Source organism: Cyprinus carpio, chromosome A19 (genome assembly GCF_018340385.1).
Source record: "Cyprinus carpio isolate SPL01 chromosome A19, ASM1834038v1, whole genome shotgun sequence".
Lineage (NCBI taxonomy): Eukaryota > Metazoa > Chordata > Actinopteri > Cypriniformes > Cyprinidae > Cyprinus > Cyprinus carpio.
In genome coordinates this window covers 3,478,585-3,500,653 of record NC_056590.1, presented here as the reverse complement: position 1 = coordinate 3,500,653, position 22,069 = coordinate 3,478,585, and the positions used below count along the sequence as shown (strand labels likewise).

Genomic DNA, 22,069 nt, shown 5'->3' with positions numbered 1-22,069 from the left:
AGCGGCGTCACACTTTCTTATCCATTTATGGCCATTTATGACAGATGTCTTCCGTTTTTCGGCTGAAGGGATAGATTCGGTTAACAATAAATTAAATTTGCCTCTTATTAGACTGTGTTTTATTAACATCTACACCTACCTCCAACAATAATGCAAATACAGTAATTATTGTTGTTCAGCTTGACAAAAAATTGGGCAATATTGATGTGCACATGCCCAGCAGTTGTATCCCATAGATTCCTTTCATTAAATATAAAAGAGATTTTTTTTTTGACCAAAGACAAGTTCATTTACTAATCAAATGATGTGCTTCTAACATTTACATTGTAAATTACATTGTGTTTTAAAGTTATAAAATTATTCACTTTTGTGTTTCTGTAATTTGCCATGCTTTACCATTTGAACTCTAGGAATAAAAACTGAAAGAAAAATAAAGCATAATGAACATGCATCATTGTGTAAGCATTTCCCAGTATTTACTGATGTCAAACTCATTTAAAGACAAAGTGCCCAAATTACTGCACTGCATCCTCTGTCACCAAGCTCATTTTTGTCACTATGAAGAATAAAAAGGCAGTTATGTTGTAAACATTAACTATTTTCAGTATGCAAACCTTTATTAAAAAGCAGAACCATAAATACAGTATGTCTTTCAGAGAACACTGGAAAAAGATACATTTTCTTTCTCTACATTTCATTCTCTACATTTGAAAAAATTCAATTGACCTTAAAAGTGATACAGCACATAATGCAAATGTTTCAAACTCACAAAATAACAACAAGTGTGCAATAACATCTATAAAACTCTATCAGCACTACATCAAACAAACACCTGCTACATAAAAATGCAAAAATGTACCTTTGACAATAGCATCATGAATGCTTTATGACTGGAACTAGGGGATGGCTGTGCATGAATATGTCCTTTACTAAAACTCCTGATGAGAACTAATGCTTTTTATGACAAAAGCATTAGGAAGACACCAAGTAAAGTCTACTGTATGAAGCTTGAAAAAGAGAACACAGTGCTTTATCAATACGAAAAAAAAAAACAACAAAAAAAAACCTATTTTTAACAATTGTTTTCATTTCTGGTTCTGTATATAGTATATGGGTTGCTGGAAGGTCAAAATGTATTCATTATAAGCTTATAATTAAAACAAAGTTACATCTTCTGCAAAAATCAAACCACTGCAAAGTCTAAACACTGATCCAGGGACCATTTCTGTATGTGTGGGTGAAAAAGAGTTGGAGGTGAGTCCTTGTGCATGATGGAAAAGGACAGCGTTATCTGCAAGCAATCCTGTAAGACAGAAAGGAAGGAAATATAACATTATATGCAACTTATACATAACTGTGGTTGTTTTTAAGACCAGAAAAGCAGCCTCCGTAAAGATGCTTTATTAAAATGTTAAATGCATCCATTATTAAAAGCAAGTCATTAATAGCAAGCTATATTCATATGAATTTTTAAAAATGATTACATGCTAACAGGACTGGTTCTGACAAATTAATCAAAGATTTGATATGACACATCAAACTAGGATTTCAACTCATGGAAACAGATAAATGACGAGGTGCAGAGAGATATTATGTTTAGTTGGAACAAGAACTGATGGGGCCTATTTGAAGTAATTTATTAAGAAGCCAATGGACAATATAAACTTTCTGACTGTGTGGGGCATCTGACTGCGTTCCAAGAAGAGCGCAACTGATTTACCAACATTGTGATAGTGTCAGATGAGACTGTCAAGGGGCTTGTACAATATCATACAAGTGTTAAACTGAATTACTGAATTATTAAGACTTTGATGTGAGACTGTGTTTAGGGTTCTTACTAATGGGGCATTTTTAAGACTTTGACCCTGTCCAAATACCCACACTTGTGGTCTTGGCCACTTGGGAGCGTGTGTACGTGACAGTCCCAGGTCTTAATGCCAAAGCGCTGTGCCCTTAAAGGGTTAGTTCACCCAAAAATGAAAATTATGTCATTAATGACCACCTTCCTGTTTGTTGCTGTCGTATGCCTCTAGTTTGAGCTCCGTCACGTTATTTCTCTATTGTCTATTTTTTATTGTTGAAATCTATTTTATACACCATCATTTTCGTTTCTATAACGTGTGAATATATCCTCTATCGTGTTCTACAACAAAAACAATCAGAGCGCCTTGTTATCACAACATTTATTTTGATTTCCTGAGTACGCTAGTAGCTTATAGCCCATTAGCATCACCAGCGTGGTTGCTGCTAAACCCGCGTGCATTGCTAATACTCTATTCACACACATTACAATTGCTTTACTCACTGTTACTTGCTTTAATGGCGGATGTTTGTCTACCTTTGAGTGCAGGTGACGACACAACGACACCGAATGCAGCTCGAGCTGGAGGCCGTGGAGAAGCAGATTCGGGTCCTGGAGCAGAGGCAGGCCCAGCTGAGAGAACGGAGAGCCGCGCTGGAAAACTCCCGGGGTAAGTGTGCAGTGGCTACTCACAGTCCCACCACCTCCACCCCGTGTGTTTCTCTGCACAGGCCCGGTGCACCCAGGACACGATGTACCCAGATGTCCTTCACGCCGGCGCCAGGACACCACGGTCCCTGGGTGCATCCGCAGCGGAGGACGTGAGCCAGGCCCCGGGCGACGACTTCTCCCCCTCCGGTCTTCGAGATCTCCACACGGAACCGCTTCTCTCCCCTCCGCAAGACGGAACGCGACGCTGTGATCGTCGTAGACTCCATCGTCCGACACATCCGTGCTACGTTAGCCGAAGGTAAAGTGCACACTCACTGTCTCCCTGGTGCTCGTGTTCTCGATGTTTCTGCGCAGATACCCGCGATCCTGAAGGCCGACGAGAGCCCCAGAGCGGTCGTGCTTCACGCCGGGGTTAACGACACCACGCAGCGGCAGACGGAGACGCTGAAGAGGGACTTCAGGAGCCTGATCGAGACGGTTCGCAGCACGACGCCCGCGGCGACGATCATCGTGTCAGGACCGCTGCCCACGTATCGACGAGGACACGAAAGGTTCAGTAGACTTTTTGCTCTAAATGAATGGTTATTGTCATGGGTGTAAAGAACAGAAACTGCTCTTTGTTAATAATTGGAATCTTTTCTGGGAGTGTCCTAGGCTTTTTTTTTTTTAAATCTTATCATGATTAAACCAGAAAAACGTAAAATAAATGAACAAAAACAATTTTTAAAGTTTGGGCTCATTAACATTAGATCACTCACACACCCAAAGCAGTTATTGTAAATGAAATGATCACAGATAATAGTTTTGATGTACTCTGCTTGACTGAAACTTGGCTAAAACCAAATGATTATATTGGTCTAAATGAGTCTACTCCACCAAACTACTGTTATAAACATGAGCCCCGTCAGACTGGTCGAGGTGGAGGTGTTGCAACAATATATAGTGATATTCTCAATGTTACCCAGAAAACAGGATACAGGTTTAAATCATTTGAAATACTTCTTATGCTTAATGTTACACTGTCAGATATGCAAAAGAAATCTATTGTATCTCTTTCTCTGGCTACTGTGTATTGACCACCAGGGCCATATCCAGAATTCCTAAAAGAATTTTGGAGACTTTCTCTCAGACCTGTTGGTTACCGCTGATAAAGCGCTAATTTTCGGAGATTTTAACATTCATGTTGATAATACAAATGATGCATTAGGAGTAGTGGAGACCATACTCAGCTCTAGACCTCCCCTCCCTCCACGAGGAAATTGTACGGCCTAAAATGGAATGTTTTCACCGTTTGGTGCAGAGAGAGTGAGGTGGACCCAGTTAACTGCCTAGTGGCTTCAGTGCTGGAGTTCCTCCAAGATCGCTTCTCAGCTGGTCTTACCCCGTCCACTCTCAAGGTGTATGTGCACCAAAATTAACTCAAAAAAGACTTCTAAATGGATTTCAGTCCATTGCTTAACTCCATATCATTTATGTAACCCACACATTTGACTTTAATGTTTCTAATCACTTTATTGTGTATGTCCTTTTTTAAATAACTCTTGAATAGCTTAAGGGATCATATTCATGTTTGGTATGTGTGTGTTCGAATCTTCTTGCTTGAAACGTTTCTGACCATCAGTTATTTATCAAATGTATCATATTCTTGTTATAGGAATCATGTCCAAATTATACCCTGCAAGAACGGGAAAATTCGGACCACGTGCTTGATAAGATAACATATGATTTATGAATGGGTGGGACAAACAATGCAACACCCCGAGAAAAGACAATATCTCATTGGTCAAGACAACATTTGAGGTGTGGCCAAAAGGCCAGTTTAAATACTCAGGACACCATCAAATTTCGCTTTTAGCTTTTAGCTTTTGTTTAGAGCAGTCCATTTGCTTTTGCTTTTAGTCATGCTTTGTCATCACTTTTAGCGTTCTTCATCACTTTTAGCGCCGTTCCAGCGTGCTTCGGACTGCAAGCCTGCTGCTACTTAGCCACGATGAGAAGAAGCACCACCTAGTCTCGTCAAACTTTACTTCTATTCTTTTACTTTAGTTTTTTTCTTTTCCGTTTGAGAGTTTCGTGTTCTGAGTTAAGTTTTGTAACGCCGTGTCTCCGAGTCTGACCTCGCGTGCCCGTCTGAAACTTCAACCAGCCCACAACTCCTCATCGTCAGCCAACACCCAACCACGGGCTTCCCAAGATGTCACTTCAACGACTACTGAACTTCCAGCCAATCAGCAACCTCAGGAAACCCCCTTTTCAGCGACAACAAAGGGAACCCCGTTTACACAGGCATCACAGGTAACCTCCAGACTCTGATCTGTACTGGTGTTATCTAATATAATTTTAGACTCATTGAGAAACTCAGTGCGAGGGTTAATTAAGTGATTAATGGTTGTTCATGTCTATGCAATTTCACGTATTGCTGTAAACTTGGGATTTCACATTTTCATTCTCTTAAACTCATTCTTCCCTAACTTTCTATCTTCCTGCAACTTGTGTGAATGTGTGAGTGCGTGTGCTTATGTGTTAGATTAGTTTATATGTCTTAGATTTTTTCTAATAAAGCCTTATTTATATTGAAAAGAGAAGTATCTTGTGTTTTGTGCTCACAAGTTAATGTCTTAAACTGCCGATCTTGTTACTGTGCTAATTAATAGTGTTTTCACTATACTTTGGATATTAATATCCAGCGCAGATTTGATGTTAAACGGCTCGTTCAGTGAATCGCTGGCCGTTTCAGTGATCAGCCGTGAAACAGTGATTCTGTTCAAATTCCCTGTAAAATCTTAAATGATTCCCTTTGAGCTAAATTGTCCTGTTTCCCTTACAGTACATTGAAGTGAGGGATTGCTCCCCAGAACTTAACCTTGTTGCAAATGTCTGTATGATTCTCTCCTTACAGGACTGACACTCAGAACAAGGAGTGTCTATTGAAAGGGTACCTTTATCCCTATGAGGAGGAGATTGCAGTTTGGTGCTTCTCCATTTCCATGCTCTTATTGGTTGTTTCCATCAGATCAGGGGAACATGGTGTGGCCCACCCTTCTTTCCTCCTGTGGAACATATTTGCATAGTCCAAACACACATTTAGAAAAGTGTCTTTAAAGTTTTACAGATGCATTATTCACTTACCAAACCACAACCACAATACCTTTGGCAATGTTATGAGTACATTAAGTCCAGACATGATGGAAAAAGATTGAACTGTCATGCATGCATTCATTTGTCCATTAACAGCTGAGTTGCACTGCACATCGCTGTAACTGAGAATACTTATTTCTCTAAGTATAAAATGTGTGTGCTGTAGTTTGCATCAGTTTAAGGTTTGAAAACCGTTATGAGTGGATTTAGATGGATCTCTGTGATCTCTCTTTGTTTCACCCACTGCTGCTGCATCCTGGAGGTCCTAAGGTATTTTTATGGAGGTCACAGGCCAAACCTTAGGAATCAGTCTCTAGGTGTGCATTTTGACCAATAAGAAGTCCTGTCCTTCCCGAGCTTTGATACCAGAGATCATTTTCTTGCCCTCTAAGAGGTGTCTGGCTGCTGTCCTAGCATCTTTATCTGATGGCGTTGGACAGTTTGGTTATGTTAGTCCACCAAGCAGTGCTGGATTTAGGAATGGGTGTGATGGGGTTGTGCCCAGGGTGGTTTGGTTACATGTGTGGATGTTTAGTTTGGGTATTTGCCTCGTGTTTATCTTTGCAATTTTTGCGCGTAGTCTTTTTTATAATAATAATATTTTTGTTAGAGTAATTTTGGGTGTTGAATTGTTTGAAATGGTAAGATGGTGTCACTAACAAAAAGTGCTTTCGTAGAAAAGACCTGTCCAAGCTCTAGCTTTATTTTATTTTCATATTAAACATCAAAAAATGGTTTGACGTTTTTTTGTATTTTCTACACAGGTGTCTATAGTGTGATATCTAGGTGAAAGACTCTATATGCTGATGAATTAACTGACTTCGTGACTGGATATTAGCCAGTAATCTGCTTCCTATGTTAGTCAAGTCCTATGTGCCATATTTCTAGAAAGAAGAACGGCACCACCCCAGACCATCTCTTTTGTCGCCTGACATGCTATATCTGTCACCACGGTAAGTGATAGGTTTCATAAGGGTCAATTTCTCGAAATTGAGATTTATCATTATCTGAAAGCTGAATACACAAGCGTTTGTTAGGATAGGACAATATTTGGCTGAGATACAACTATTTGAAAATCTGGAATCTGAGGGTGTATAAAAATGTAAATACTAAGAAAATTGCCTCTAAAGTTGTCCAAATGAAGTTTTTAGCAATGCATATTACTAATCAAAAATTAGGTTTTGATATATTTATGGTAGGAAATTTACTAAATATCCTTATGGAACATGATCTTTACTTAATATCCTAATGACTTTTGGCAATTGGCATAAAAGAAAAATCAATAATTTTGACCCATACAATGTTTTTTGGCTATTGCTAAAAATATACCCAGGCGACTTAAGACTGGTTTTGTGCTCCAGGGTCACATATTACAGTGTCTGACATAGAACTTGCAAGTTCACACACCTGTTTAATATTATTTTTAGTGATCTCCGACTGGTGAAGTTGAACATCATTAGTGTCAAGGTGAATAACAATGAACGACGAATGAATTACTCTGAACACAACCTTTTCTAGGCTTAAGGAGAACCAAAGTCTATGCAAGACTCACTGACTGAGAGAGCATGCATATCACCTACTCACTTAACAGAAACAAGGGTGAGCATGAGCAAAAGTCCCATCTTAATCAAGTAGGGTGACCAAACATGCCATTTTCCCAGGATACGTCCTGGCCAGGATTTCTCTATTGCCTAAAATATCCAGGTTTTGGCTTTGTTTGCGCTGTGCAGACCAATTGTTGTATGGCAAAGTACCGTGAGAGCTCTAGAGAGCAGATGGCTTCTTGTGCTTTTGAATCACTATCACGGTACTTTGATGTCATACACCGATCGGTCTGCTCAGTGCTAATTCAAGTCCAACACTAATATGTACACGTATTTGCATCGCTTTGACCGTTCTCTGTAGATCCCACCTTCTCACGCACCACGATTGGTCGATTATGTACGATGTCTGCATGTTATTGGTCAAACGATCATTACCTTCATTAAGTATGAAAACAGGAAACCGAAGCCAAAACCTGGATATTTTAGGCAATATAGAAATCCTGGCCAGGACGTGAGCTGGGAAAATGGCATGTTTGGTCACCCTAAATCAAGAGCACTTTTAAGGGAGAGTATGCCAGGGCAATCAAAACTAGAGTGAGAACCCAAGTGTGAATAGCAGACGGATAGTGAGGGTTTAACAATCTTGTGCCCTGTAAAAATTTTATTACCAGATTATTTTTCTTGACTGACTGCTTAGCGACCTCAATATGAAAAGCTGATATGGCCGCCACATACATCTTGAGAATAGAAAGCATACAGCCATCATCCAAATGTTCTTGTAAAAAGGACAAAACGACTGCAATTGGGCAGCTGACCAGGTTTTCACTCCTTAAACTGCACCAACTGACAAACTTTCTGTTTGTGAGTATAGAGATGACTAGTAGATGGAGCTCTCACCTCAGAAATAGTTTTCAGCACTTGCTGTGGCTCTGAAGCTGGCAAGCTTCCCTGAACGGCCAGATGTGCAGGTTCCATTAGACTGGGTGGGGGTTGCCAGACTCCGCTTTTGCTTGAGAGAGGTCTTTCCTCAATGGAATATGAGAGACCTGACAGCATCTCTAACAGGTCCGGCAACCATTTCAGTGCAGCTAGCTCCTTCTCCTCCCTTGGTCCAGAGAAATGTGTATATATGTGTTTCCAGCCAGCAGTGAGCGAGCACATCCACTCCCAATGTGGAGCGCCCTGCTAGAGAGAAACACAGTTGACCGTGAGTGTTCTCCTTTGAAGCGAAGAAGTCCACTTCCGCCCGACAGAATATGCTTAGTATTATATCTCCATTCTCCTTGGGCTATCCCTTGCCTTGACAGCATGTCTGTGTCGCAGTTGAGATGGACAGAATAGCTCGAATACATAGGAGATGTTGGTGTGCCCACATCAACAGACTCATTGCTAGCGCAAGAACAGGGCAAGAACAAAAACTGCCTTGGCTACTTACATATGACAACACGGTCCTGTTGTCCGTGCATATGAGGACATGTTTATGATGGACCTGAGTGTAAAAACATTCCAGAGCCAGGTGAACTGTTAAGCCAACCAGTCTTTAGTTTTCTTGGATGAAATGTGTTTCCCCCGTAGCGTCAGCCAAGCTGTAGGCCTTTGGAACATCGAGGAACCATCTCGAAAGGTAACTTTACATTTATTGTCTAATGCCACCCACTGCTACTTATAACAATGACAGAAATGAGCGCAGTTTAAAAAAAAATATATATATATTTATGCAGGGAAGCATTGCTATGGTGAATATACTGTATTGCAATAGGTAGCACAATGTTAATACTGAAACAAAACTAGATAGCACATAATTTATATTCTAAATGGTTAAATAATTGTATTCGGATATGGTTAGAGCTATGGTTACGGAGAGAAAGATATAACTAATTAGAATACAGTAACTGTTTCCATATGAAATTGTTTGCAACTTTCTTGAGAACAAAACACCTTTACTACTTGTGTAGTCAAACAAAGAGATAATTTATTTACTTGAATAAGGGGACATTTGGACAACTCTGGCAAAAGAAAACTCTTTTGTTACCAGTGTACTCTATTTATTACCAGGACATAATGAGCAACAGACATCTCCTGTATGTTTCAATAGTAACGATAACAGATTTTTAAATAAAATCAGTGATTTCACACAAATATATGTTACTTAATTTTATGAGGAAGAAATGTATATGAAATTGAACTGCTGGTATGCAACATGTCACACAGAATCACTTATTTGAAACTCCTTGCTCTTTAAAAAAAAAAAAAAAGCTGGAGAGGGACCCAAATGCACAACATGAGAAAATTTCATATTTCAAACGCCTTTAATTTTGATTACTGGTTTAAACTTTCATGGCTGTTTTTCAAACAACAAATATAGCAATCATACAGTTCTTCTTAGCAACTGGTCCATCATACATGTACACCTGTATCTCAGGTGCTCAAATGCACTGTACTTCATGCAAACTTCCATGAAGACCACTCGTTTAACAAAGCCTGGCACTTCCAGGAGTACGTTCTGTTCAGCACATATTAAAGGCTGTGTCCCTGAAGCTGCTGCAGTGCTGGAGCAGAGTTTTAAAACCATCACTGAATGTCTAGACAGTTCTAAACGGTGGGCTGAAATAACTCCTGGAGATCACGAAGCGATCGTTCCAATGTGAGAGCCAGCTTCTCTGCGTTGGTTTCCTCACAGCAGTTGAAGGCAGTGATGGAGAAGTGGACATGATCTTGCTGTGGATTGTAACAGACTGCATAGCCATCTGGAACCAGCGGTCCAAAACACATCACACTGTCTGTGTTGGTGGGCACCTGTGAGGAAGATGCAACATGCAAGTGCTTTTAACTTTCTTTATGATCTTCTGCTGTGTAAACCGAACAATTTAAATCGGCCTGGAAAGGTTTGGAAAGGCCAAGGGTAGGATGCAAGTGTGGAGCACATATGCTGAAAAGTGAGGCCAAAACTATACTGGCTGCAGTATTGCTCAAAACCCCTACCCTCTCAATGTAAACAAATGGGACCTGAAATAAACAAATTACACATTGAATAAATTTTTTCCCAAAGACGGTTTCGGTCATTTCAGATAGTTCTTCTCACACTAATGCGTGTTCATTTTTCTAATAAGACTTTGATTCCGTGGCTCCACTTCTAGTTCACTATTTTGCAGACTCTGGCTCCTAATAACATTACCCCCGCCAGATGACAGCTGACATATGGTGGGAAGAGATTCGCAACAAGCCACGACACAACAGACCTGCAATGCACTCAATATGAGGATAAATGAAGATGTGTCCTGTGCCCTACAACTACTGCCAAGCATCGCCTATTCTGTGATGTTCCTTCAGTTTTGGTTTTCAAACCAGAAGAATGAAATGTCTGCATTGCGTTATATCATTTTTGTGTCAACATCCATGCCAAAATGGTTATGACCTGAGAATGAGGCTCAAGGTGTCAGCTTTTGTTTGAATGTATCTCAAAGTTACCTGTCCTGTTCGGAGTTTCCAGTGAGTGGCAAGTCCATAGGCCGTGTCCATGAAAATTCTGGGCACGCTCAGTCCCTCCTCGATGGCTTGAAGTTTAAGACCCAGCAGGTGGCGGTCTATACCCTGCCCCATCAGTGACTGATCAAAAATGACACTCATTATACGGTCAACATAAATTAGGATCTGGGCAGAGAGTCAGAAGGTTCCATGTTCTTCACCTGCTCTGTGAGGACGCTGTATGCATCAACAGCCTCTCTCAGCAGCTGCACCTTGGCTTCTTTCTAAAACACATGCAAACACACACACGCATACATTTAATGATCAGTGCTACTTATAAATGTGAATCTCAGGTGGTACTCACAGAAACAGCGTCATCATCAAAGGCCCGTATGAAGCTCAGCATCTGATTGGTCGGAGAGCGGATATAGTCTGTTCGTCCTCCCCTGAACATCCTCAGAGAGGCGATGTCACAGGCTGCACACACTTCACTGTGGACTCTAGCAGAGAATAGGAGCCAAACACACACTTTGCTTATTCATTTTGATTATCTGTCATTACTGGAGGATGACAGAGTGTTTTCTTCAAGCCTCACCGGTAGTAGGCCAGCTGAATCGCCACCTGGATGAAGGAGTTTGGACTCAGCTTGAGCTGTTTGACAAACTCTTTTCCAAAGCACTGGAAGTTAAAACATTTGATGTCCAAATCGTTGATGAGACTAAGGGGAGAATTTAGTTTTAAAAATAAAAATGAGCATTTTATTATCATCAGAATTCAGTTCTTGATTTCCTCCACTACTTAATCTACACAAACTCATGGGAACAATCATAAAGGCGCACAGCTTTTGCACCACTACTAATGTAGTCCAGTTTATATAGAGCTATTAACAATACAGATTGTGTCAAAGCAACTTTGCAGTATTAAATAAGAAAATAGTGTGTCAATAATGCAAAATGACAATAGTAAACAATCATTTTTCAGTTAAAGTCAGTCCATCATTGAATTCAGTGATGTCATCATCCAGCTCAGTTCAGTTTAAATAGTATTTGTGCAACCACATCAACGATATCGCTGGAAATGAAGTGTCCCCAACTAAGCAAGCCAGAGGAACCAAAGCTCTATCGGTGACAGAAATTATTGATCAGTTCAGTTTAAATAGTATTTGAGCTACAGGCTTGCTAGTAGAAGTTATTAATCCAGTTCTCCTCTGACCAGACGAAACCAGCAACTTTCAGTTCCATGTGGCTGCATTGGAAAGTCAGATTGTGTTCAGAGGAATTTTCTCATCTGGTTCCTGTGGTGAATACAATGAATCAAAACACACACATGCACAGCTCAGATTTTCCTGTTGTTAAAATTTGGCCTGATGGACACCCAAATCCACAAATCTGAAAGGCTCATATTTCTTGCTGCCTTTCATGGGATTTACACGGTAAGGGCTGCATTTTTAGCGCCATCTGCTGTCAGAGAGTGATGATTCAGAGATCATGTGCTTTCATTATCTCAACGCTTCTTTGCAGCAAGCAAACAGTTGATGGGAAAAATATTCTTAAAATGCAATCCATCCTGGTAAAACTGGGTTGTAGTTGTACAACACCAACCAGAACAGGGGGCAGTGTTTGCTGACCAGTTAATATTCTCTTATTTTTACATATATATAGTTGTTTTAATGTGAAATGTGTGAGTTCTTAATAGCAACCTATTTTTTTTGTTTGTGTGTGTGTTGTGTGTGTGTGATTATGTGTTGTAGTTAATTTATTCTGTTTTGTATTTATTTTATACTATTTGGTTTTTATTTTCTATTACTTCATAAATCTATTTTTATATTAAATTATATAATATACTGTATACTCATTTCAATTGTTTTCTATTTCTGTTTCATCTTATGTTGAGTGCTGTGCTGTCTTCACAAGTATGTATCCATCTCAAGGTTTTAAATGACATGCAAAATGCAACAGTAATTTTCCAATGAATTTGCTTTTTTATAATAACATGCTTGTCAGACAAGGTCCAACATTGAAACAGACACAACTAAGATTATTCATTAAACTCTTATTATTATATAAACTCTGCTTATTTTTACCATGCTTTTTGCTCTACCCGTTCCTCTTGGCTGATGACATTTTTGGATGTCAAACAGAACTTGAACTGCTTTGGATAGAAGACAAAACTCTAATGTTAACTGCACTGGGATACCAGAAAAAGCAAATGTCTTATGACAGGATCTGGTAAAGAGATTGGATCCAAAATGTGTGGTTTTTCTGACAATGTTTTTCAAACATTGAACTTTTAACTTGACGTGCCATAACATCGCAAAACATCATCTAACCCATGTGTTCATGGAGCAAAAAATTATTAGCAGCACATATTGAAAATAGAGCAGATGCAGAAAAAGGTGTAAATGTGCTGGGAAAGCGAGACCTTGTGCTTATGGGGCTGCACTGGTGAGTTTCGCAACCTAGATAAAGTTGGCAATGCTGCTGTAAACTGTTAATGCAACAGAGAAGCCCTGCAATAACATTATGAGTGGTACCACAACACTACTTAAGGAGACAGTAAGTACGGTATTGCGATCACTTTATTATAACGTTAGAACATTTAGACTGGCAGCTCCTAGTCCAAGCTCCTGTCAGTTCAAGACTGGACTATTGCAATGCTGTATTTGGCCAACCTCCCAGCTAGCACAGCTAAGCCTCTGCAGCTAAACCAGATTGTTGTGGTGTGTCTGATCTTAAAATGAACCAAAAAGAGCCCAAAACAGTAACAACATTTGAACTCACATATCCAGGTTCTGCTTGGCCATCTCTAGATCCCATTTGATCTCAGAATTGATGTAGAAGTAGAGTTTCTTGGGCATGGGCAGAGGAACCAAAGGAGCTCGCATTCTGTCCGGTTTCTTACTAACAGAGAAAAACATGGTCAATTACTGTGACCACTCAAATCTCTTTTTTAGGCTAGCACCTTACTAGCCGATTTTTCATATAATTTAAAGTTGTCAGCCTCATAAACCTCCACCAGAAAAGGGCGAGAATTCATCAAAAACGGTTGTCGGTGTGACAGCTATTTGGCTAGTGAGATGCTGCCTGATAAAGCAATGCAGATCAGAAATGCACAGAAAAGTTTGTATCTGTGTGTTTTTGCCTTAAGGCATGAGTTTGTAAATACCAGTATTCTAGTACGTGATCCAACAATGTGGATATAGGTGGACCTTCGGCTGTCGCATGTTCATACAAGAGACCCCAAGACCCATCCTCACCAACAACAAACTGAACACAGAAACAGAGGGGGAAATGAATAATAATAATAAAAAACAAGTAAACAGATATGGGGGGGCGGGGGGGCAAAAAGGTTAACAATGACAATTAAGAAAAGCTGAAACTGATTAAAGTACTTAAATGCGATTAATCATGATTTACTCAATACTGAATTCAATCCCAAGCAAATAAACAAAAAAAAACAAAAAAAAAATTCAAATAAAAATAAGATAATTTCGAAATACTATATTCAGCAATTCACAGCATAAATTACTGCAAGGGCACTTTTTGGCACTTGACAAAAATTTGGAAATGCAAACATAATATAATTATTATTAAAACAATAATAATACATAATTTTTTCTATTATTATCTTTATTCAATGTAAGTGCTACTTTATACAGGGGTTGGTCAAAATAATGTGAACACCCATTATTATAAGCTTTCATTTATTTTTTTCAGTGTCTACTGTATATATTCTAGTTTGTATGTCAATGTAGTTTAAGGTGTTTTCAGCAATATTTAATACAAGCCATGGGTGAAACTGATAATAAATCATTGGAGCCTGTTTACCAGGAACATCTGTAACCTTAACAGTTGGGCAACTGTGTGGAAAGCATGGAAAGACTGTCAGCGAAGAGAAAATATTGTTCGAGAAAAGTGAAAATTGGTGAATGTAGTGGAATTTGATGGATTTTGTAGACTATAAAGGACTGTGTAAATACAACATGGAAGAGTGACAGCAAACCTCAATATGAACCTGTTTCCACAAAACTGACCACAGAGAACTTCACAAAGCCAACACCCAAGAAAGATTTGCAATTTACTAAAACTTTACATCACAGACACCAATGCTACATGCTTTTATGATCTTAAAACCTGAACAAGTGGAGCACCTAAGCCTCGTTTCCACAGCTGGAACTTTACCCAGGAACTAGGGACTTTGGGCTGGGGTACTCGAAACAGGATCTAAATAAAGCTATGGGTAAAAAAAAATGCCCCTCAGAAAGTCCCTGCTCACAAGGTAGTACTTTTACAAAGGTCCAGAACTTTCGGGGGCGGGACTTGGGCGCAGAGCATGCTGATTGGTTGAGTTCACGCAGCATTGTGATTTCAACCACCATTTATTCGGATCATTTTCAAAATATTACTGTTATTGTGTCATGAAATGTAGTTTTAAAAGTATTTCAGGCGAGAATGTAGTTGTTTAAAACTCAAATCTGCAGTTAATGTATAAAGACAGCGCCTATTTAAAAATGTGTTTCGCTGATTTCGGAGACGGTCAGCTCAGTGATCATGTATCCGCCTAGAGCAGTTTCACCTCGGCTAGTCCTTCTGATATGTGCCGCTGGCTCTGATGTTTCTTTAGTGGTAGAAGATATAAAATATAATTTGTTTTGTGTAAACTAACAGGTAATCTTTGGTCTTTATTCAATTAATCTGCTAATTTGTTAAAATTAAAATAAAAAAATCAGTACTGTTTGATATAATATTTAGTTTCATTGTAATGTAGGCTATATACACATTTCCCTGAACTACATTTCTGCGGCTATTAATATGTTCAAATGAAAATGAAAGGAGACAGTGGTGTTTTATATCCTTTTTTGTCTTATTGTAATTATATAGTGAGGAAAATTGCAGTAGCCAAGGCGAGCTGACTGATGTTATCAAGTACGCTGCTGTTTGCAGAATTACTGGACTTGCGTCGTCCCGTCCGCGGGAGTTCACACTCGCTAAGTCTGAACTACCGAGAATGCAAGTCCGAAATTTGCGTACTTTGTATTAAGAAATGCACGCAGACCTACGTCACCAGACTATTTGCCTAATCTTCACTGTACTTTTAGACCAGGGTTCCCAAACTTTTCCATTCCACGACCCACCGAGACAAGTATAATCTATTTCACGACCCACCAAAATATTTGAAAAAAAGAAAAACAATAGACATTACTTTAAGCCTAATCTGAATTAAAAGTTTAATGACAGAAATTAAGTATTTAAGAAAAATACTTTAAAATTACTTTAAAAACTGTAAAATTTCACTACTAATATTTAAGTTTTAATTTGTTTTCAAACGTTAAAATATCAAACTTCCATAAAAACGTGAAACAGGCTCACTCCAGTGAACTGTAATCTGCGCTGCGTGTGTTAAACTCATCGTGGGGTTCAGTGCAGAAAATGCATTCATGGTCCTTCCTGTTGTGTGTGTGTGTGTGTGTGTGTGTGTGTGTGTGTGTGTGTGTGTGTGTGAGGGAGAGCGGTGGGCCACACACTTTTATTTAGGAAAGCATAAGAAGCAAAGCAGAACTATCTAAAACAGTTTGGAGATTAAAATTTAGATTAAAATAATTGTGAAATAGTTAATAATAAACAGATGCGTCTCATTTTAAATAAACAATAAAAAAAACGAGATGACAAATTTACTACAATCAGAAATGTACTTTTGCAATGGTTAAATAAACGTCCAGCAGTATCTTCAAAAGATTTTTGAACTTTTGGTAAATTTTTTCTCTAGAGATGATATGTCAAGGAAATATTGTGAAATTTTGTAAATTTTGTTAAGTGGAAATTAATCTTGTAGTGTTACAATTAACCCTGCGTTTTTGCCCTGCTCACCCCGTACATGTGAAATGCTTTTTACAGACTGTTTTCCGAATACAAAAAACAGTGCATTTTTTATCATTTGAATTATCTGGTGTATGCAATCTCATGCAGAATACAGAGCATTGAAGTGAGCGAGTTTTTTTCTCATTAATAATGGGACTGATCGAACCTTTAATTTGAGACCCTCACTGTAATACAACTCTTGCACACCCGCCCTTCAAAACCCGCAACGCTGTTTCAAATCGGAACTTTAATTGCAAATCGAAAAATCACACTAAGGATTTTGCAGTTCATAATTAATGTTGGTAGGCTATATCGTGCAGCCCTAGACTGGAACTGTGTGTGTGTGTGTGTCATTGAAACGCAAATTTAGCTGCACCCAAGTGACTTTGTGTGACCCACCTTGTTCCATTCTGCGACCCACAGTTTGAAAACCTCTGTGTTAGACCACGGTGGAAATGCAGAATGCAACAGGTCTGGCGGGTGGTGGTGGGGGGGGGGATCCTGGGAAAAAAAAGTTCCTGGTACAATTGTTCCGGGTAATTTCTGTGTACACGCGGCTCTAGATGAACTTCAACATCTGCCCTGGTCAGAAGAACCACCTAACTTGAATATTACCAAACACTGTGAGCAGTTTTGGAGAGAACGGTGAGAAGCAGACTCCCACCATCAACATCTCTTAAGAAACAGCATTCAACATTCAGCTGGAGAGGAGACTATTCAAAAGTTGTATGAATCTATTCTGAGAAGGTTGGTAGGCAAATGGTGGTAAAACACCTTAATGAAATATTTCCTATTTCACAGGTGTTCACATTATTTTGTCCAACCCTTGTTGATCTTACGTGTAAAGCTGCAGTCCTCCACATTAACTCTATGAATGACAGTTGAGTAATGATGAACATTACATTACACCATACACAAATTACAACATTAATTGTGCCATCAGGGTTTGCTTTACAAATAAGTTACCTGAAAAAAGGGCCATTCACCATCCTTAACTTATTAACAGAAGCCAGTCCTAGTCTAAATGACAGAGCATTAAGAACAGCCCTGGGCCATGTGGCTCACCTGCAGGGTCTTGTCAAACCAGCGATTGCCGCTGTTTGAGTAAGTCCCACCTCCATGCAAAATCTGTGCTGCCATTCTACTTGTGTGTCAGTAAGCAGCCACCTTAAAAAGACTTGGAATCTCATTGAATAATCACTGGAAAAGATATAAACAATTTAGTCATTAATTAGATGTAAATACACTGCTTAGCTCTAGTAACTGTCAGTATAATCCACAATTAATCAATCAATGTATAAACAATTCTTACTTCTCATCTGAAATCCTCATAACTGGAGAGTCCAAACACAACGTAAAGATGGATTTCTCGATCAGCCTCACAGATTCTTTATTGATTTTGTCTGGAGAAGAAATAAAAATAAACAAACAAAAAGTTTAAATCAAGCATGAAATTCTCGACAGTGCAGCTAGATGGTAAAAAGTGAAGTTTAATCGGTCTCAAAATCCACAGTGGGTCACACGAGTGAACTTGTATATAACAACCCTTCTGCGCATCACTCTTGCATCGCATGGATCTTTTCTGGTGATGTGTTTAACACTAGTTGAGTGAGCAGGTCAGGTTTACCTCTGAGCAAGCGTGTGTAAGCCTGACCCCACGTGTGACGATGCTCGCTGGTCAAAATCCCCATCGGTTCCTTATCGGTTTTCCACGACTGAGAGCGGATCCGCAACAGCTGAGCATGGATCTGACTTTCTGTCAGTGGTGTTCCATCACTGTTGTAAACATCCAGCTGAAAAAACTACAAACAACCACTCATTAATCACTAAGGTATATGTGTGTGTTGGTTTTAAATAATTTATTACAAGAACCCAAAATGAACCGTTTAATATATTTGTGTTTTCATTATCTCCTCACTATATGACTTTGAAACTTCCAAAACACAATTGGTGTATCTCAACTTAAGGAGCAAGTACTCACAGAAACAGCAATGTGTGGCTGATGGTTGAACAAATCAATAATGAATTTAGGAGAGATCAGGCAGAATAACATTTCTTACATCACATACATTAAATAAAATGAAGGCTTTTCGAGCTTTATTTAAAGAAAACCTTTTCAAACTTGACAAAGTAACTAGATGCTTAACAGAATGAAAAGAGGGCTCACAGTGACTAGTGAATGTTTACAGACAACTACATAAATATTAAAAACACACGTCCCTCTTGTGTGTAAGTGCCCTAACATGCTGTAGTTGGCCAAAATTTCTGAAATGAGATATGGTGCTGAAAGTAGAAGCAGCTTGGGTTTTGTATTTTGCAGTTGTTTTGAGCATTTTGGTTTTAAACGCTACAGTGCAGGTGTTCTCAAATAGTGGACCAGCTTGAGACATAATGACAACTGTAGCACCATTTTCCAGTTTTTAGACTTTAAAGTGAGCAGTGCATCAGCACAATTGAGCTGTACACACCACAAGTGCTCAGGGTCATAAACGGCAATGGTCTTTCGGCACAATATCCTCTAATATTTTTATCTACATATAAATATATAAATAAAGTGTAAGTACACATACAATATCAATAATCTATGTAATTTTAATGCTATGGCCTTGTGTACTGTAGATATTTAAAGATCCATTTTTAAGCATGACTGTTGAAATGAAATGGTAATACTTAACAGTAAGAGTCTATTTGTAATATTAATGAAAGCTGTAGAAGTATTGTTCCAACATTTACTAATACTAACATGCCACATTTTTACATTTTAAAGTTTCTTTTTTTAACATTAGGAAACTATGAAATAACTTTAATGATCAATATAATAATTCATATTAACATGTTTATTCATTTATAAAGTATGGTTCAGTACTGCTACTGCTTTTTAAAAATAGTAAAGCACTGTTTTAGTTTTCATTTAGCATCCATTTTAAAAACTATCGGTTGAGTAATCGGTATCGGCCAGTGTGGTCCAACCTAGCTATCGGTCAAATCCACTATCGGTCGACCTCTAGAAAAAATCCTTGGATCTACGCGAATCACATGGGTCGTCCCTCAGAGGTAGGAAAGATAACGTAACATTAGAACAGCTTCTGTCTGTATAGTCTTGGTTTACTTACTCATTTTTTATCTTTCACTTTAATTCTCGTGCACTGACATGTTCGCTAAACTGCACATCCAATCAGAGTTCTCACGCTCGCTGACGCCACCAACACCTATTCAACATGCTGAATCTACTGTGCAAACTACTGCCGACATGTGGAACAAACTGCAAAAACTTATTAGGATAACTTACTAAGTAATCTAGGTTACCTGGTAGTTCCTGACCACTGTAATGTGAGCTGGGCCACGGCGTGGACGTCCATAGTGAACCACAAGGTCATGTTTGGGGCCTGGGATTCGGCAGGAGGAGAACAACTGAGGAAACAATTCCATACATAACGGCTGTCCGCGCATGTACTCTAGCGCCAGCTTCCCACTGGATGAGCAAGAGAGCGAGAGAGAGGACATGCGGATAGGAATCAAGTAAAAAAGAAAAAGAGAGATAGGGAGTCATATTGAGCGACAGACAGCAACAGTATGATCAATTTAGAAATGATATCATGATATTAAGTTCCAGTGTTTGGCACTGCTTGACTGAAACTTGCACACCAGCGTGAGTTAAAGGTTAGCCATTAAATTAGCACAGGTGCTCGGACATAAATGGGTAAATCTGCCACTGTGTGTTAATATTATCCAGACCTGTCCACCTGAGCTTTGAAGTCCAACACTCCTGCAATTAGCTTCGATGCAAACCTGCACAAAATACAATGCAGACATAACACATATATAGATTAAGTATGCAACCCTAATACTGTCTTAGATGTATCAGATAAAACGGCTTGTTTAATGCGTTGACATTACTGTGCAATCGATTATCTGAACCATATGAAAGGAAAGGTATGACACTGAAGATGACATTTATGTCTGTAAGGGTGTTTGTTCGTGTGTGTGTTGATGCTGGCTGTCACATACACTAGTTGACCTCTCCAGTCAGTGAAGTCACGTTTGGGCAAAGAGATGGCAGGGTTTGAATGCACTGCCAAGGGCTGCCTGCACTCTAGATATGCCCACTGCACCCACCAATCTGAAATCTGCAAAAAGACACACACACACACACCAGCCCAGCCTATTATGGCATTTCTGCTTTAAACATTGCCAACAAGTACCACAGTACTAAAGCCTGTCCAAATAAATCATGATATTGACATTGCTATTCTCACCCAGTTGTGTGAGTGCTTTGCTCTGTTAATCAGCTCTCGTTGCAGTTTTTCGCCCAGACCTCCAGGGCAGCCGAACTTCTGCACGATCCTGCGGGTGTGCTCGAGCTCGTCGGGCGGCAGGAGCGGCTCCAGGGCCGTCAGGTAGCGCTGCAGCGTCTGGAGGAGCGGAGGCACCGGCTGCGGCGGCACCGAGGAGGAGTGGGCCTGTCTCAGCACGGCCTGGACGACGGGACACACGATGACTCAAAGTGAGGAACTTAGGTTCTCACTTCAAATATACTTCGAAATCACTTCTCTCATATCCTTGTGTAAGACCCCTCTACCCACGCACAGAAGTTTGCATCTGTGTGTTAATAAACAAGTGCTTTGTTTCACAAGTGTTTCTAATAATCACCCCTTTTAAATGTGAATATGTGCTGAACACCCATAAAAGCATGCTTATCATATAACATATGCACAGTATTAGACGACTCTTACCCTGTGCATGAATAAATAGCACATTCTTGGAGATATTCTCTCTAAAATCATTGTTCTACACTGTTTGTTGCTCACGGTGAAATAGCAAACTTAGCCTGCGCAAACATGAACGTCACGGACGCTCTGAATCTTCATCAATGATATTACGGTAAGATAACGACTTATTCTAAGGCACAAAACAAGACAGCAGTAAACTATTCTGACAGCTGAAGGGTTCCGACTGTTCCTGTCGTCAAAGTTCGTGAGCTCCAGCACGCGCTTCGGTGACGCTGAAACACTGTTTAGCGTCGACTGCCCTATTATTTCGTATATATGCGCATAAGGAAATCTATCCAGAGCCTGAAAAGAACAAAGTTAGTCTCAGCTTCAGACGGCACGCCCACGGACAGTTGTGACGTCTGATGCATACGGCGATAAAATGGATAATTGAATTGATTACAAATAAAGATAGTGTATGGAATGTTTTCCATATTTAATTCTTTGGGTGGAATTAATATTCTTTTAAAACGTAATTTTTCAGTTGAAAAAAAATCCCAGTTAAACTGGCAAACTTTCATAAGCAGGAACTGCTGGCTTGGCAGTTAATCTATAAACATAACTTTTAACCGCATCGGTATTTTATATGGAATAATAAAGATATCTTGTACAAAAAAAGTCAATCTTTATTCAGACACGACAATGGAATTCTTACAGTTAGTCAGTTGCTTTATGAACAAGGTCTGCTTTTAACATATTCTGAATTTCTCAAAAAATGTATGATCCCTGTGAGGCCAAAATAATACTCTATTACCTTTGAGCAGAGTTGTATCACTATTACGAAATCCTGGATTCTCTCTTGTAAACATTGATCATCAAACT

At 39.3% G+C, this 22,069-nt stretch overlaps 1 protein-coding gene across 1 annotated transcript; it reads right to left on the bottom strand.

Annotated features, from left to right (window-relative positions):
* Window positions 1-9,445: 9,445 nt before the first annotated feature.
* Window positions 9,446-21,503, bottom strand: LOC109070401 (carnitine O-acetyltransferase-like). Its single transcript, XM_042776086.1, is given in 15 exon segments — window positions 9,446-9,951; window positions 10,624-10,761; window positions 10,842-10,904; window positions 10,985-11,120; window positions 11,216-11,338; window positions 13,401-13,520; window positions 13,786-13,886; window positions 17,544-17,655; window positions 17,791-17,881; window positions 18,106-18,280; window positions 19,785-19,950; window positions 20,214-20,267; window positions 20,487-20,605; window positions 20,735-20,953; window positions 21,212-21,503. Coding segments are annotated over 15 exon segments (1,872 nt in total). The 5' UTR covers window positions 21,263-21,503; the 3' UTR covers window positions 9,446-9,747.
* Window positions 21,504-22,069: the final 566 nt, after the last annotated feature.